This window comes from Notolepis coatsorum (assembly GCF_963971535.1).
Source record: "Notolepis coatsorum genome assembly, chromosome: 6".
NCBI classification, from domain to species: Eukaryota; Metazoa; Chordata; class Actinopteri; order Aulopiformes; family Paralepididae; genus Notolepis; species Notolepis coatsorum.
Genome location: NC_140170.1, coordinates 175300745 through 175320791, shown reverse-complemented (window position 1 = coordinate 175320791; position 20047 = coordinate 175300745). Strand labels below are relative to the sequence as shown.

Below are 20047 nucleotides of genomic sequence, written 5' to 3'. Positions count from 1 at the left end.
TTTACGTTATTATTATTATTATTATTATTTTTTAAACATTGATCTTAACTGATCACTGCGACTTTATTGCTTTTATCGTTATATATGCCTATGTTTGTGTACAGCACTTTGAGCTACATGACATGTGGGAAAATACCTGTCAGAAGCGATGTATTTATAATATTTAGGACATGATTTGCAATACTTGAATATTCGCTTTATGAAGAAAATCCTTTTATTTGAAAATGATGATAATAAAACACATTGTTTTATTCAATGTAGGCTGTTTTCTAACATTACACTCTGTAATAGCCTATTTCTTGGCTGCTGTTTGATGAAAAATTGGCATCAAAGACGGTACTCAGCGCTTTTTATTATGTTTCAGTTGAGGAAGCAGTGACCGAAGATGATAGGGTCAGTGTAGAGCATCACTAATATACAGTGTGTTGTAGATGATAGGGTCAGTGTAGAGCAGGGGTCACCAATCTTTTTGAAACTGAGAGCTACTTCATGGGTACTGAGTCATATGAAGCGCTATCCAGTTTGATACACTCTTCTGAAATAACAAATTTGCTCAGTTTGACTTTAGTTATATATTATTATCAATGATAAATGATACTCATCTTTGTGAATACACTGATCACGTTAATGATTTCTCACTATAATTATCAACAATGACTGAACAAGGTGGGAAACAGATAATATCAATATTCAACACTTTATACACCCAGGCTTGCCGCGGGCACCTCATGTGGTCCTTGGGGGCTACCTGGTGCCCGCGGGTTGCCACAGGACCAAATCTACCTGTTAGGGTTGCCACAGGACCAAATCTACCTGTTAGGGTTGCCACAGGACCAAATCTACCTGTTAGGGTTGCCACAGGACCAAATCTACCTGTTAGGGTTGCCACAGGACCAAATCTACCTGTTAGGGTTGCCACAGGACCAAATCTACCTGTTAGGGTTGCCACAGGACCAAATCTAACTGTTAGGGTTGCCACAGGACCAAATCTAACTGTTAGGGTTGCCACAGGACCAAATCTAACTGTTAGGGTTGCCACAGGACCAAATCTACCTGTTAGGGTTGCCACAGGACCAAATCTACCTGTTAGGGTTGCCACAGGACCAAATCTACCTGTTAGGTTTGCCACAGGACCAAATCTAACTGTTAGGGTTGCCACAGGAGTCTACAGTATATTTGACTATATATTGGACTATTTGACAGGGGTCATTAGGGTGCTGGCCTTTTACTGACCAGCTGATTGACCAACTAACTAACTAACCAACTAACTAATGAACTAACTAACTAACCAACTGACAGATGAACTCACTACTCACTATCTTAACTGTCACAGTGTGCTGTAACAACCTAACTAACTAACTAACTAACTAACTAACTAACTAACTAACTAACTAACTAACTAACTAACTAACTAACTAACTAACTAACTAACTAACTAATAAACTAACCAACTGCAAGATAACATAAGTAAAGTTTTAAAATGTGAAGCATCATCTATAATGACTGGTTACTAACTCAGTCACGGTCAGCCACTCTGCCCCTAGTGGCGGTTCGCAGGAAATGCACCTGTAAAGCGCTGTGTATCCTTCCTTCTTCTTCATCATTACAAATAGTGTACCATGCCTTAGGGAAAGCGAGTATCTTATTGAAATGTTTTTATTATTATGTTTATATTTTTTATGTATTGATCTTTTACTGAAATGTTATTTTACTGTACTTTGCCTATTGCCGTACTTTTATTACTGTTGTCTTATTAATGTGATGCTTTATTTTTAGTACCCGGAGCTGCTAACTGGCTAACGTTATGAGAGCTAACGTTGCTACCTGCTGTACCCGGAGCTGCTGGCTAACTGACGTTATGAGAGCTAACGTTGCTACCTGCTGTACCCGGAGCTGCTGGCTAACTGACGTTATGAGAGCCAACGCTGCTATGTACTGTACAAGTGCATTGGTTTAGTGCACTTCCTACTTCCGGTTGCCGCTAAACAAGTACAAGTGCATTGGTTTAGTGCACGTTATGAGAGCTAACGTTGCTACCTACTAGATATTGGTTTAGCATTGGTTTAGTGCACGTTATGAGAGCTAACGTTGCTACCTGCTAGTTATTGGTCTAGTGCACTTCCTACTTCCAGTTGCTGCTAAACAAGTACAAGTGCATTGGTTTAGTGCATTTCCTACTTCCTAACTGGATAACGTTATGAGACATAACACAAAGACGCTATGGCTTGGAAAAGCCTGATGGATCCATGAGGCTTGGATAAGCCTTGTGGACCCAACTCTTTAGATGAGGGAACGGGTACATACGCACACAATACGCGACCACTGATGGATCCGTAGGGCTTGGATAAGCCCTATGGACCCAACTCTTTAGATGAGGGAACGGGTACATACGCACACAATACGCGACCACTGATGGATCCGTGGGGCTTGGATAAGCCCTATGGACCCAACTCTTTAGATGAGGGAACGGGTACATATGCATACAATACGCGACCACTGATGGATCCATGGGGCTTGGATAAGCCCTATGGACCCAACTCTGACCACTAATAAAAACGTAACTACACTAACGTTATAAGAGCTAACATTGCTACCTACTGTACAAGTGCATTGGTTTAGTGCATTTCCTACTTCCGGTTGCTACTGAACGGACCTGTTTGTGCGGACCTGTTTTCCCAAACTGGTCAGCAAATGACTGTTTTCATTTTTACGTTATTATTATTATTATTATTTTTTAAACATTGATCTTAACTGATCACTGCGACTTTATTGCTTTTATCGTTATATATGCCTATGTTTGTGTACAGCACTTTGAGCTACATGACATGTGGGAAAATACCTGTCAGAAGCGATGTATTTATAATATTTAGGACATGATTTGCAATACTTGAATATTCGCTTTATGAAGAAAATCCTTTTATTTGAAAATGATGATAATAAAACACATTGTTTTATTCAATGTAGGCTGTTTTCTAACATTACACTCTGTAATAGCCTATTTCTTGGCTGCTGTTTGATGAAAAATTGGCATCAAAGACGGTACTCAGCGCTTTTTATTATGTTTCGGTTGAGGAAGCAGTGACCGAAGATGATAGGGTCAGTGTAGAGCATCACTAATATACAGTGTGTTGTAGATGATAGGGTCAGTGTAGAGCAGGGGTCACCAATCTTTTTGAAACTGAGAGCTACTTCATGGGTACTGAGTCATATGAAGCGCTATCCAGTTTGATACACTCTTCTGAAATAACAAATTTGCTCAGTTTGACTTTAGTTATATATTATTATCAATGATAAATGATACTCATCTTTGTGAATACACTGATCACGTTAATGATTTCTCACTATAATTATCAACAATGACTGAACAAGGTGGGAAACAGATAATATCAATATTCAACACTTTATACACCCAGGCTTGCCGCGGGCACCTCATGTGGTCCTTGGGGGCTACCTGGTGCCCGCGGGCACCGTGTTGGTGATCCCTGGTGTAGAGCATCACTAATATGCGTTGTGTTTAAGATGATGCTGTGCTGCTGCCCACTGCTGTTCTTGGTGAAAATAGCACCCTTCCGCATTTGACAGATGTAAGCGCGTAGGATCCATTTCTTCCATATACTGAGCCTAGTCAGAAAGTACTGAGAGTGAGCGGACCTGAGCAACCCGTTTAAGTGCTTTTTTTGGTTCTGAGCAATGCTGAGCCTCTCAAGTTACTTAACGCGAGAGAGAGAGACGGTGGCTCACTTGAGAAACACTCGTTTGGCGCCACCTGTTGTTGTGAATGTATAACGACATGGAAAAGTCCCAGAAAACAAGACAACGCCCCCTTTTAAAAAAAAATTGTAGGGGGGATTTTTTTTTATATTCGGCACAATACGGTACTATTAATATCACTATTATTATACTTACATTTATGGTTTGGTTTTCCATGCCGTCACAGTGTGCTCCGAGGCCAGGCGGCTCCAATAATTGGTCGATACCATAGGCCACGCCCATATAGAACCCGAGGAAACGATCCACCACCATGGCGCCATTACCATTCACTAGAAGGCCACCCTGACACACACACACACACACACAGATAGGAGCATATGCACACGCACACACACGCACGCACACACACACACACACACACACACACACACACACACACACACACACACACACACACACACATACACACACACACACACACAAAAGGGTATAGAGCATAACATAACACTATAACATAATATATAGACAGTTCATGTAGATATGAATGAATATACATCCGCTGTGTTCCTACATTCGCTTTTGCACTGAGGCCGTCACAAAATGATAAAAAAAATAACGACCATCCCCTATAAACTAACCACCAAGCTCCTCTAAACTAACCACCATCCCCACTAAACTGTTACGGTTGCGGTGCAGGTAAGCAATTGTGAGTCCAGTAGAGGAGGAAGTAATACGAGTCGGAGAATGATTGCTCTTTCTTAGTGGTGCCTTTTAATGTAAGAACACAGAGCACAGAGAATCCAGGGAAAGACGCCGGGCGTCAACTTGAGAGCAAGGTAGATACATGAGAATAATCAAGAGCGAGAAGGTCAGCAATATCTCCAGCTCCTTCCACACGATACACGGTCTGAAGCCTCGACAGGGGCAGAGAGAAACAACAATGAATATATAGTCAAACCCCAAACATTCCAATGCGTCAATTAGTGACAGGTAAATGACAGCACAGTGACAGCAACCAGTGGTGACAGAACAAGGAGTGACACATCGGGAATAGGGCGTGACCAACAGTGAGTGCAGATACCAACCACCAGGGGAATTAACTCCAGAATGACAGTGGGGTTCCTAAGACCAGAACCCTGAACGTTACACTAAACTAACCACCATCCCCTCTAAACTAACCACCATCCCCTCTAAACTAACCACCATCCCCTCTAAACTAAACACCAAGCCTCTAAACTAACCACCAAGCCTCTCTAAACTAACCACCAAGCCTCTAAACTAACCACCAAGCCTCTCTAAACTAACCACCAAGCCTCTCTAAACTAACCACCAAGCCTCTAAACTAACCACCAAGCCTCTCTAAACTAACCACCAAGCCTCTCTAAACTAACCACCAAGCCTCTCTAAACTAACCACCAAGCCTCTCTAAACTAACCACCATCCGCTCTAAACTAACCACCATCCCCTCTAAACTAACCACCAAGCCTCTCTAAACTAACCACCATCCCCTCTAAACTAAACACCAAGCCTCTAAACTAACCACCAAGCCTCTCTAAACTAACCACCAAGCCTATCTAAACTAACCACCATCCGCTCTAAACTAACCACCATCCCCTCTAAACTAACCACCAAGCCTCTCTAAACTAACCACCAAGCCTCTCTAAACTAACCACCAAGCATCTCTAAACTAACCACCAAGCCTCTAAACTAACCACCAAGCCTCTCTACACTAACCAACAAGCCTCTAAACTAACCACCAAGCCTCTAAACTAACCACCATCCCCACTAAACTAACCACCATCCCCTCTAAACTAACCACCAAGCATCTAAACTAACCACCATCCCCTCTAAACTAACCACCATCTCCACTAAACTAACCACCAAGCCTCTAAACTAACCACCATCCCCACTAAACTAACCACCATCCCCTCTAAACTAACCACCATCCCCACTAAACTAACCACCATCCCCTCTAAACTAACCACCATCCCCACTAAACTAACCACCAACCCTCTAAACTAACCACCATCCCCTCTAAACTAACCACCAACCCTCTAAACTAACCACCATCCCCTCTAAACTAACCACCATCCCCACTAAACTAACCACCATCCCCTCTAAACTAACCACCAAGCCTCTAAACTAACCACCAACCCTCTAAACTAACCACCAACCCTCTAAACTAACCACCATCCCCTCTAAACTAACCACCATCCCCACTAAACTAACCACCAAGCCTCTAAACTAACCACCATCCCCACTAAACTAACCACCAACCCTCTAAACTAACCACCATCCCCACTAAACTAACCACCAAGCCCTCTAAACTAACCACCAAGCCTCTAAACTAACCACCAAGTCTCTAAACTAACCACCATCCCCTCTAAACTAACCACCATCCCCTCTAAACTAACCACCATCCCCACTAAACTAACAACCAAGCCTCTAAACTAACCACCATCCCCACTAAACTAACCACCATCCCCTCTAAACTAACCACCAAGCCTCTAAACCAGGGGTGGCCAACCAGTCAGAGACTAAGAGCCACAAAAAAATGACTGTGGTACCACAAAGAGCCACACCATATACCAGCGTTTCTCAACCTTTTTTTTCAGTCACGGCACCCTTCATGTGTTTATAGGTCTCACCCTCTGGCCTCTGAAGTTGCTAATGTCTTTTTTATTTGGGCCTCACAGGGTTAAAAGTACCCTGTGAGACCCACGGTTGCAAAATTACAAAATCACTTTTAGCCATTTAAAAAAATAATGTTTATTTAAAAAATGTTAAAGGGGAACTATTTTACTATTTCTTTCACTATTTGGGCACTTTTACACAATTCCTGTGAGTCTATGGAACACCTAGGTTTTTTTCAAAACAAAATGCATTGTTTTGTATTTCTAATCAAGTACTAAAAACCGCATTTTTCTACCTCAAGATCTTAAGCCGTTTTGAGGCTGGGCTCCAACCACTGTGTGGCCTGGTGCCAACTGCCACATCAACTGCCACATTATTATGCAGATGAGAAATCTCTGACATCACAGATATGCACATTTTCAGATGACTCAGTTCAGTGAGGGTGAATATTGTGAGAGGAGAATTGGAAGAATTCGCCAATATGAGAATTGGAGACATATATCCTATTAATATAAGTCCACATAGCTAAGAAACAATGGTAAACACTGAAAAAAGCCATTTATAAGATAGTTCCCCTTTAAGCACATGTATAGTCAATTGGTCCTGTTGTTCAGCCTCACAATGCTATTTGATAGTAAATGTGTTTATATGTCCCACCCTCTGGCCTCTGAAGTTGCTAATTTCTTTTTAATTTGGGCCTCACAGGGTTAACCTCTTAAGCCCGAGATATACAGTAAAAGTGTATATTTTCAGCATTATGTTTGTTTACCAATTATTTTAACTGTTATTAGTGAAATATAAGATTATAGAAATCTCAGGGCATTGAGTCGGAAACCGGTGCATATTGACAGGAGGAAGTGGCACAGCCAAAAGTGAGTGTAGTCTTTTGAAGGAAGAGACTCAGGGCTTTCAAATTTCGAAAAACTACCCTACCCAGCTCACACCAGCCCCTGTCAATCATCTGACTTCTGGATTTACTTTTTAATTTCTCTTATTTTTTGGGATTATCTCCCACAAACCTGAACGTTATTGCCATAAAACAGAACGCAGTTAGTTTCTCTACCTTTCTGTGAACGTCTTGCAAAAAAAGGTGTTGCAATATGATGAAAAATGGTGGAGAAATTTACATTATAAAAAAGATGGCAGAATTCAGTACTGTATCTACAAAACCTTCTGTTTAATCATCTTCCCTTTATTCATTTGCTTAGATTTTTCAGGTCTGGTCAATTTTAGCATGGTGTTATTTACAGTCAAAGATATATTTTTTTTTAAATAGAATTGATATTCTCCTTTGGTTCATTACAATTTACTCAAGCCTAGTAACAGACACACTATTTCTGACACTGATCCATATATGTCCCTAGATTCAGATACCAAGAACATGCAAATGGACCATTTAAAAAAAAATTGTAAATGTTTATTCTACGTCCTTATGGAATGAGTGACATAAAAAAAAAAAAACAAAAAAAAATTATGGATGGAAGAGCCGCACATTGACGGGCAAAGAGCCGCATGCGGCTCGCGAGCCGCGGGTTGGCCACCCCTGCTCTAAACTAACCACCATCCCCACTAAACTAACCACCATCCCCTCTAAACTAACCACCATCCCCACTAAACTAACCACCAACCCTCTAAACCAGGGGTGGCCAACCCGCGGCTCGCGAGCCGCATGCGGCTCTTTGCCCGTCAATGTGCGGCTCTTCCATCCACAAAAAAAATAAAAAAAACATTTTTTTTTTATTTCTTTTTTTTACTTTTTTTTTTTTTTTTTTTAACTTTTTTTTTTTTATGTCACTCATTCCATAAGGACGTAGAATAAACATTTACAATTTTTTTTTAAATTGTCCATTTGCATGTTCTTGGTATCTGAATCTAGTGATATATATGGATCAGTGTCAGAAATAGTGTGTCTGTTACTAGGCTTGAGTAAATTGTAATGAACCAAAGGAGAATATCAATTCTATTTAAAAAAAATTTTTATCTTTGACTGTAAATAACACCATGCTAAAATTGACCAGACCTGAAAAATCTAAGCAAATGAATAAAGGGTAGATGATTAAACAGGTTTTGTAGATACAGTACTGAATTCTGCCATCTTTTTTATAATGTAAATTTCTCCACCATTTTTCATCATATTCCAACACCGTTTTTTGCAAGACGTTCACAGAAAGGTAGAGAAACTAACTGCGTTCTGTTTTATGGCAATAACGTTCAGGTTTGTGGGAGATAATCCCAAAAAATAAGAGAAATTAAAAAGTAAATCCAGAAGTCAGATGATTGACAGGGGCTGGTGTGAGCTGGGTAGGGTAGTTTTTCGAAATTTGAAAGCCCTGAGTCTCTTCCTTCAAAAGACTACACTCACTTTTGGCTGTGCCACTTCCTCCTGTCAATATGCGCCGGTTTCCGACTCAATGCCCTGAGATTTCTATAATCTTATATTTCACTAATAACAGTTAAAATAATTGGTAAACAAACATAATGCTGAAAATATACACTTTTACTGTATATCTCGGGCTTAAGAGGTTAACCCTGTGAGGCCCAAATTAAAAAGAAATTAGCAACTTCAGAGGCCAGAGGGTGGGACATATAAACACATTTACTATCAAATAGCATTGTGAGGCTGAACAACAGGACCAATTGACTATACATGTGCTTAAAGGGGAACTATCTTATAAATGGCTTTTTTCAGTGTTTACCATTGTTTCTTAGATATGTGGACTTATATTAATAGGATTATGTCTCTAATTCTCATATTGGCGAATTCTTCCAATTCTCCTCTCACAATATTCACCCTCACTGAACTGAGTCATCTGAAAATGTGCATATCTGTGATGTCAGAGATTTCTCAGCTGCATAATAATGTGGCAGTTGATGTGGCAGTTGGCACCAGGCCACACAGTGGTTGGAGCCCAGCCTCAAAACGGCTTAAGATCTTGAGGTAGAAAAATGCGGTTTTTAGTACTTGATTAGAAATACAAAACAATGCATTTTTTTTGAAAAAAACCTAGGTGTTCCATAGACTCACAGGAATTGTGTAAAAGTGCCCAAATAGTGAAAGAAATAGTAAAATAGTTCCCCTTTAACATTTTTTAAATAAACATTATTTTTTTAAATGGCTAAAAGTGATTTTGTAATTTTGCAACCGTGGGTCTCACAGGGTACTTTTAACCCTGTGAGGCCCAAATAAAAAAGACATTAGCAACTTCAGAGGCCAGAGGGTGAGACCTATAAACACATGAAGGGTGCCGTGACTGAAAAAAAAGGTTGAGAAACGCTGGTATATGGTGTGGCTCTTTGTGGTACCACAGTAATTTTTTTGTGGCTCTTAGTCTCTGACTGGTTGGCCACCCCTGCTCTAAACTAACCACCATCCCCACTAAACTAACCACCAAGCCCTCTAAACTAACCACCAAGCCTCTAAACTAACCACAGAGAGCAGCCTGAGCAGCTGCGTCTCGTGTGGTACGGTAACGGCTAGGGGTGTAACGGTACACAAAAACCACGGTACGGTACGTACCTCGGTTTTGAAGTAAAGGTTCGGTACGGGTTTTCGGTACAGTGGGGGAAAGTTTGGCTTTCCATGTTCCACTCAGGGGTGATGTAGTGTGCAGTAACGAATTGTACGTGTAGGGCTGTCGAGGAATATTCTATATTGAAATGAATAATCGACTTGTAATATTTGTTTTTATTATAATAATTATATTAGATTGTGAAAAAAAACAGCCCCCGGGTGGGCGGTCGTTAGTTGTTAACATACCGTTGTATCCGTTCGGTACACTACACAGCCGTACGGTACGGTGCACACTGAAGCGGTTCGGTACGGATACGTGTACCTTTACACCCCTAGTGACGGCACATCAGCTGACCAGAAAGCCCTGCTGGGGGTCGCCAAGGTGGCCCAGTCAATCACCGGCACCCAGCTGTAGAAGACACCGATCACAAACACAGTCTGCCTAGAGCTCTCGGCATCAGCAGAGATGCCACCCACCCTGACCCCAGCCTGTTCTCCCCCTGCCCTCTGGGAGGCGCTACAGGAGCCTCAGGAGTTTCTACCTGTATTTATTTTATGCTATGTAGCCCCCCCCCCCCCCCCCCCTCACACACACACGTGCATTAAGGTTAGCGAGAGTGTGCACGTGCGTGTGTGTGTCATACTCACCACCACGCTCTTGTCACAGCTGAGGGAGATGGTGGAACCGTGCATGGTGCGAAACACAGCTGACGTCTTACTCAAGGTCTGCAACTGTAAACACACACACACACACACACACACACTTTCACTCTAAGGCCTTCTATGTGTGTTATCTCTATACAGCTCTATGTGTTTTATCTCTATGTGTGTTATCTCTATACACCTCTATGAGCTTCATCTCTATACAGCTCTATGTGTTTTATCTCTATGTGTGTTATCTCTATACAGCTCTATGTGTTTTATCTCTATGTGTGTTATCTCTATACAGCTCTATGTGTTTTATCTCTATGTGTGTGTTATCTCTATACAGCTCTATGTGTTTTATCTCTATGTGTGTGTTATCTCTATACAGCTCTATGTGTTTTATCTCTATGTGTGTGTTATCTCTATACAGCTCTATGTGTTTTATCTCTATGTGTGTTATCTCTATACAGCTCGATGTGTTTTATCTCTATGTGTGTGTTATCTCTATACAGCTCTATGTGTTTTATCTCTATGTGTGTGTTATCTCTATACAACTCTATGTGTTTTATCTCTATGTGTGTGTTATCTCTATACAACTCTATGTGTTTTATCTCTATGTGTGTTATCTCTATACAGCTCTATGTGTTTTATCTCTATACAGCTCTGTGTTTTATCTCTATGTGCTTTATCTCTATACACCTCTATGTGCTTTATCTCTATACACCTCTATTAGCTTCATCTCTATACACCTCTATGTGCTTTATCTCTATACACCTCTATGTGCTTTATCTCTATACACCTCTATGTGCTTTATCTCTATACAGCTTTATGTGCTTCATCTCTATACACCTCTATTAGCTTCATCTCTATACACCTATATTAGCTTCATCTCTATACACCTCTATGTGCTTTATCTCTATATATCTATGTGCTTTATCTCTATATATCTATGTGCTTCATCTCTATACACCTCTGTGGTATAATATATCCTCATGTAAATATATCCCCCTCCCCTGTGTTCACTTTACCTGTGCCCCCCCCCCCTCTCTGTGGAATAATCACCCCCCTCCCCTGTGTCCCCAAACCTGTACCCCCTCCCCCCCATCTGACCTATCAAATGGGACCACACACCCCCTTTGTTGAACTATAAAGGGCTCTTCCCGACCACAATCCAGAGTTCTTACCTGGGTAATTTCAGCTGATCACCTGAGGCGAGAGCCTCAGCCATTCTCTCTATGTACTATACTGTTTGGTTAATAAACCTTGTTATTATCCAAGCCTCGGTTGACTGAGACATTCTTCATCAGGATATCCACAAATATCCCACAATTGGCGTCTACGAACTTGTGACGGACTTTTTGCGTCCTCCCGGCGTGCTGTATCATTCAACTATACAGAGAAAAGTGAGTATAATAGGATGGTCGACAAAATGTATGGAAGGAATTAAAGTCTTCCCGCTTTTCTCTGTGCCAGGTGAATATTACAGAATGTTGTCCAATATTGAGATCATGGCTGAGTAGAATAATGTGCATTAATATATCTGATCTGTATTGAGAATCGTTACCAGGGCGCGCGTGCACCTGGGTCCTTATCAGGAGGTTCTGAAAGGATGGGTTATATGTGCTATTCCCAAAAGTTTAGGCACACAGGTTGAAGTGCTATTCCAGGTCGAGTCGGAGCCGACCAAAAGTTAAGGCACACAATACAGGTTGTTGGATTGCTACCCCTAGTCTAGCTGATGCAGACTAAAAATATAGGCAACAAAATAAGAAGATACGTGAGCTTATTATGATGTGATATTCATTGTTTCAACCTCAAACTAAGCCCACAATCTCTTCCTTTCCTGAAAACGATGTATTTTGGATTGAATTAACCAATTGATTAATACAGATAGCGGGAAGATGACCGGCGATGCCTCGGCAGTACGTGAATGTACATTTAACGGGACATTAGTCGCGGGTCGAAGGGACCGAGAGTATGATTAAAAGGTATATATAATCTAATATATCGCTGGTAAATTTCGAAGTCAGGTTCGGTCGTTATGATTTTAATAACGATGTGTAGTTATAGATCAAGGGTATAAATGCCTTGTCGCAACAGATGTTGGAACAATACAGATGTTGGTCGACTAAACGTAAAGCGATCCAATAAAGTCAGATATATACACACGTTAACTTATATGTATTAGTGTTTGTTTGTCTGTTTAAGCCTCGTTTGTATGTGCACAAGTATTATAGGACCCGTCGCGTTGCTTTATTGAGTCAAGAATCGGCTGCGGATAGCGCGACGAGCATTGAGAGACAGTTACCGTTATACAAAGAATAACATTGAAGTGCAGTTCACGGGAACAAACTAGAATAGGAATTTCCGGATTCCGCAGAACACCGGCCCACGGGAACAACCATTTGGGGAAGTATAGTTTTATCGTTTCAGTTTGTTTACGTTTCACATATGCACAGGCGCGTTCATTCGGTAACAAAACGCTGGTATAGGAATTCCAGGCTATTGAGAGCTCGTTGGAAAAATACTGTATGAATTGCAAAGCGTTATTTCCGAGGCGAATGAGAACGCACGAACGTCGCATGGAGCGATGATGTCACGCTATGCGCGCCGCGAAGTTATTATTTTATATTAAACTATCCATAAGCGAACGTAAAGTGTAATGTACCCAAGGCCAAGGGTGCGTGAAATCCACGTGTAGTATATGTTTTATTTGTATATGTATGTGCGCGCTGCCATTGGAAAATGTTGAGTTGAGGTGGCGAAATGCGGGTTGCTGACGACACGTAACGGATCCAACCCAACACAACAGCTGTCCCCGGTGAGTATGACAATCATGCATTGATTGATTGAAACTTTTATTAACAGATTGCAGAATGGGTACAATACAGCACAGCTCAATACACAATTGTTAAGAGGATGCAGACCAGAGAGAGACTTTAGTCTTGTTTACATCAGGGTCCCCCATTTTCAATACCAGATTTGTTTACATCAGGGTCCCCCATTTTCAATACCAGATTTGTTTACATCAGGGTCCCCCATTTTCAATTTATCAGAACATATTATGACATACATGACAGACAGATAGTCAGTACTGCTACATCTGTACATTTATGACATACCAGATTTGCAAATTCAGTACTTTTTGTGATACAAAAGGAGTCAAGAAAAGGGAGTCATTTGACGTAGAAACTGTACATATACACAACTATCAGTTAAAGCAAATTACAACTATCTCAGATCACTTGAGTGTTTATGTGCTTTAATTTACACATTATAAGTCACATAAAGCTAATTACAATGTCTGTTTCAGAATTATAATACATCTGTGGGCGTACCGGTCATACTGACCATGGGAGCTAAACAAACACTTCCGGTTCCCAATATATGGCAGTACAGGAATTGTAGTCCACATAAACAGCGTTAGATTAGACTTTATAAGCTTTCAATGTTGAAAACTTGGAACACAAACAACATAGATCATGTTTAAAAGTAAGATGTTTAGGTTATATTCACTTGAGTTAATGTGTTTATCTAAAGAACCAATGAAAGATAACTAGCCCTTTCCATTGTAAGACATTTTAAACATGATTCAAAATGTGTGGGTCCACATTCATATGCTTGTGTACATATGCGATATGATTGATAAATGATAACACTATCATTACATCCAAGAACGAGATGGATGAGATCTAGCTAATGTTTGTTGAGCACACAGACAGTCAAAGAGGATTCACCCAGGTTTTAGAAAAGAGTGGAAAATTAACATGTGTTTGTATTTACAGATCTGGCTCTGAGGCGAGATGCAAAACAGTGAATGACTACACCCAAATTGTATCACAAAAGACAGAAAATCCAACAAATTGCATGTCAACCGAGAGACAGTGCAGAGCTGAGAGACAATCGATTGACCATTTGGAACAAATCTGCATCCAAATACCCACATGTAAATTTCTTCAGAGTGGGCACTTGGGAGACAAAACAATGCAAATGCCTAGAGAGGACTCTGACCACACCTAGAGACGACGATAGCAGACACCATTGGATGGGCACTTGAAACCCACAGGGTATGCCTACACTCTGACCACAGACTTGGTGGACCAACAGAGAACCACTTAGTTAAACATGAAATCAGACACAAATGATGATGTTGCAGTCATGAAAGTCTATCTAATTCCCATACTAACAATAACTAACCAGTTGTTTTCATCATCTCTTTTCAAGAAGCACACGAATTAGAGATATGAATTCTGAATAAAACCAAACAAAGTAGAAGTGCCTGAGATGAAAGATTAATGATGAAAACAACTACTTACAATCCCCTCCTTCTATTCTCTGTTCATAACCAATAACATGCATGACTTTCCTTAGACTATTCTTTTAACAACTAATACTCTCCATGATTGCAAAATTATCAACCACCAAAATTGCAGCACAATTATCTAAATGTACAAGATATCAACAACATTGATCATTTAGCTGACACTTTTATCCAAAGCGACTCACAGGTTCTGTACGACAGGACATCAGGCAAGGCACACCTCTATCAGCTGAGTAACAATGGTCATCAAAGTGTTGAGTGCTACAGTGTAGATTAGTTTATTAGGACAAATGCATGACAGTAAGGTTAGTTAAAACGTAGATGACAAAACAAATGATTGTTTTTCATGCAAAAATTAACTGGCTACCTAGATTTTATGTTTTTTCCCCATGCTATGCTATGATGAGCCATACTGAGATGTGAAAAACGCCAGAGAAGTCGTGGCGAGGTAAGTATCCTGAGGCACACCCAACGCATCCTGAGGTAAGATCAACTTCAATTTAACACCACAGACTATTTTATCTGATTCAAGACTTTGGCCATTCATTTACAAATTTTATTTAAAGCCTAATGCTGTAAGATCTAGTTAGATACAAGAGCTGATAAAATTGTAGTGAATGTGACCTTCTTGACGTAAGGAATCACTGCTAATGCAATTGGCTTGCATTTCCTATTGTCAATTAAGTGATTTTATCACTGCTAATGCAATTGGTTTGCATTTCCTATTGTCAATTAAGTGATTTTATTTACAATGAATTGAATTAATCCCAAAATGATTTTCCACTTTAGCAGAAAGGCGTTGAATCATTTATGTGAGGAGTTTTCTAAGGCAGTGTTTATCACCCTCAGATCACGAATTGGTGAGAGGACAGGACGAGTGAGACGACGCGTGACATAAACCACGAACGACGGCAGGACCAGACAGAGAGGAACACAACCCAGTGACCTGAGCGACCCACGACAGCATACTACCAGGGACGCCGCCAAGGAGCTGCGGACACAACCAGAGGCGACGACAACAACCGTGGGAGAACCATCCAACCCAGCCCACAGACATCCCCAAGAAAGTGGAGCAGGGGACCACGAAGGAGACTGACCAAGGAGACACTGACGAAGAGGAGATCAACCTTTTGACGGCCTCCACCCCGGCACTGCAGACCACGACAGACCGAGATCAAGACGGAGTCTAACGTGGCTCTGTTGGACCACGGCGGGGAGCTGATCGTGGAGTCGGACAGCGGGATGGTGATCCACGAGACCCACGGCCTGGAGTGCAGCGAGTGCGGCGAGATCTTTGGCAGCATCGCCGACCTCCACCAGCACTTTGAGATCCACAAGGACATCAACCCGTACATCTGTGTCCACTGTGGCGAGAGCTTCGCCGTGGAGGCCAGCCTCAAGCAGCACATGAAAATCCAGGAGCTCCACACACGCGAGAAGCCGTACACCTGTGGCCAGTGCAGTAAAGGCTTCACCACATCCTCCAGCCCCAAGCAACACCAGAAGACCCACGCCGTGGGGGTAGTAGGGGACAAGCCCCATCGATGCACACAGTGTGCGAAGTGCTTTGTAACCGCGGCTAACTTGAAGGAGCACCAAAGGGGGGTCCACTCGGGAGAGAAGCCGTACAAATGCAACATGTGCCGGAAGAGTTTCGTTCGCAAGCGACACCTGAAGAAGCAAACCCATCACCTGCAAACGGCAAGGTGGATTCCCATGACAAGATTGTCATCCGTGTGAGAGAGAGCGTCCTACTGACTAGCCACTACACCGGCGGGCCCTCGCCCTCCATCAAGTGGTACCGCAATGACGAGGAGAGGACAGCGAAACCAGCACAACACATTCAAAAACGCCCTGACCACCATGTCTCTGGGCCTGATGGGAGCCAAGCGTGAGCACAGTGGCGGATGTGTGGTGGTGATGGAGAGCAACGCAGACAAGTGACCCTTGACAGGGAATGGACGGCGACCAGTGAATATTCCCGACTGCATCGTCAAGAAGAGACACATAGCAAATGAGACATGTGGACCAAGAGACTTCTGAATACACATGGTCCAAAAATGTTATGTATTTATTTACTTTTTACTGTCTTACTGCCACACGACAGGCTCACAGAAACATCAACTGAATGTACGATACGTTCAACACACAGCAGGTCACACAGAAGGACACATCCCCGACCGAGAACAGATGATCAACACTTCACAGCAACTGTCAGATTCACAAACAAGAACTGTAATTTTATAATGACAATGAGAAATGATCACAGAGTCACATTGCAAAATGGTATTGTTAAACAGGGCAGAACCAGTTGGATTGTTCCAAGACACCAAGTTTGTTTTGACCACAGAACAATGCATAACGATTATCATAATCACCTTTTATATTAACCACTAGGTTAACGGTTTTCAATTTTATTTTGACACATTAGCCACTAAGGTAATGTCTATTGTATGTATTTATTTAATTTTTATGTGTTACTGTTTGGCCCTGCCACACGACCGACAGAGAACACCTTGTCAACAACGACGCAACATCATTCAGATTAATACCTTCACAAGCAGGAAACTTTTCACACAATTGTATGTATCTGCAAAACGATGAACTAGGGATGTGATGAAAAGAAACCAATGAGAAAACATTAACAATGGTTAGTAATAATGAGCTAAAATGTATTGCTGAAGGAAGAAGTGACCACATGATCACATTACATCACATTAGAATTACTTAGGTTACAAAATTGTATTGTCAGACAAGAAAGAATCAGTTGTTTTATTCTCTCATAGAAGAGGACATGTAACGTTGTTTTGCACCTGTATGGTGAACCATTGATAATATATGCACTAAAATTACATACAGAAGCGATGCATAAGACGTTTTATCTCCTCATTTATAGAGAAGAAATGGAGAAAATTGCCTGATTCTAAGTAAAAACCAACAAAGCTGAGGCAATCACAGATAAAAGTGACACTCAAACTCAGATTAAATACAACTGGATCCTAAGTAATTTCATCAAGAATCATCACAAAATGTGCAAAAATATATATATATATTTGTGAACAGTTTCCCATAATCAATCATGTTAGTTTTATTAACCACCAGGTTAACGGTTGTTAAAATGTTTTTGTACACATTAGCCTTATGTGTAAATCCGATTCCTAATAATTATGAACACAATTTTGTTTTTTCACCCTGTGCACTCTGACCACACAGACAGTGCATGTATTTAATTGGTTTATTACGATGCCTGTATGCACAACGATCACATTAGCTCCCCAGAATCACGACATGAACGACTGAAGGTATGCCAAGATATTTGCACAGCGATAGCTTCTAATGATTATGTTAATTGTTGTTTGATATCAGAGATGAGGACCAATCATTGATATAGGTATTTTTAGCGATTAATAAAAGAAAAGGGTGATATCTTCCCACATCTCTGATATCAAAATAACACAGACCGCAGTCCAGTCGATCATGTCATGAATCATGTATGTAAATAATTCTATTAATCATGTATGTAAATAATTCTATTTTTAAACTATTATCCCCACTTTTACCTGTTCCAAACAATCCTGGTATATTATACATTAATCTCACCCACATTATAAGAAAGAAAAGTGAGTATTGTGGTATAATATATCCTCATGTAAATATATCCCCCTCCCCTGTGTTCACTTTACCTGTGCCCCCCCCCCCTCTCTGTGGAATAATCACCCCCCTCCCCTGTGTCCCCAAACCTGTACCCCCTCCCCCCCATCTGACCTATCAAATGGGACCACACACCCCCTTTGTTGAACTATAAAGGGCTCTTCCCGACCACAATCCAGAGTCTTACCTGGGTAATTTCAGCTGATCACCTGAGGCGAGAGCCTCAGCCATTCTCTCTATGTACTATACTGTTTGGTTAATAAACCTTGTTATTATCCAAGCCTCGGTTGACTGAGACATTCTTCATCAGGATATCCACAAATATCCCACACCTCTATGTGCTTTATCTCTATATATCTATGTGCTTCATCTCTATACACCTCTATTAGCTTCATCTCTATACACCTCTATGTGCTTTATCTCTATATATATGTGCTTTATCTCTATACAGCGTTATGTGCTTCATCTCTATACACCTCTATTAGCTTCATCTCTATACACCTCTATTAGCTTCATCTCTATACACCTCTATGTGCTTTATCTCTATATCTATGTGCTTTATCTCTATATATCTATGTGCTTCATCTCTATACACCTCTATGTGCTTTATCTCTATATATCTATGTGCTTTATCTCTATACACCTCTATGTGCTTTATCTCTATATATCTATGTGCTTTATCTCTATATATCTATGTGCTTTATCTCTTTATCTCTATTAGCTTCATCTCTATACACCTCTATGTGCTTTATCTCTATATATCTATGTGCTTTATCTCTATACACCTCTAGGGCCTCACATTGAGGTTCCTGATGATGTGAGCTTTAACCGTAGCGATCATCTGGTCCCTGTGGTCTGGACTGCTGAGCCAGCGCTGCCTCTCTGCCGGCAGGGAGCTCAGGGCTCTGTCTGAGGGCCAGAACATGGTCAAGGGCTGGTGGACAGACAGCTGCAGCATAGACAGCAGCCCTGCATCCTGGAGACACACACACACACACGCACACACACACACACACACACACACACACACACACACACACACACACACACACACACACACACACACACACACACACACACACACACACACACACACACACACACACACACACACACGCACACACTTGACTTAACAGAGGATATGTGGCTCAGAGGACATGTGACTTAACAGAGGACATGTGACTTAACAGAGAACATGTGACTTAACAGAGAACATGTGACTTAACAGAGGACATGTGACTTAACAGAGGACATGTGGCTTAACAGTGGACATGTGGCATAACAGAGGACATGTGGCTTAACACAATCCTGCCCGACCACGGAGATATCCGTGTTTCGATTCCACCCGTTGTGGACAGAAGCACGGATATATCTGTGGCAAGTTGTTTTGGCTTTTATTCCATTTTAATAACCTATTCAAGGTCGCCGAGCTGCACTGCAGATGTACCCTACTCTTTGAATTCGAGAAAGTGCAATACCGGCCAGATCCTCTTAGGGGCGCTATCGCGATAATAGAGTGTTCCCTGTGGCAGAAGTTGTCTATTTTCTTTTGGATCTCTAATGTAGTTTTTTAC

The 20047-nt window shown here is 41.3% G+C and overlaps 1 protein-coding gene across 2 annotated transcripts in view; it reads right to left on the bottom strand.

Annotated features, from left to right (window-relative positions):
- The window catches only part of stab1 (stabilin 1), a 335483-nt gene that overhangs the window by 165942 nt on the left and 149494 nt on the right, over nt 1–20047 (bottom strand). For both annotated transcript variants that reach the window (XM_084317601.1, XM_084317602.1), the window contains 3 exons: nt 19273–19449; nt 10505–10588; nt 3907–4053 (listed from right to left, as the gene is read on the bottom strand). In XM_084317601.1, coding sequence (XP_084173727.1) covers nt 3907–4053; nt 10505–10588; nt 19273–19449 — 408 coding nt within the window. The remainder of the gene's footprint in view (nt 1–3906; nt 4054–10504; nt 10589–19272; nt 19450–20047) is intronic.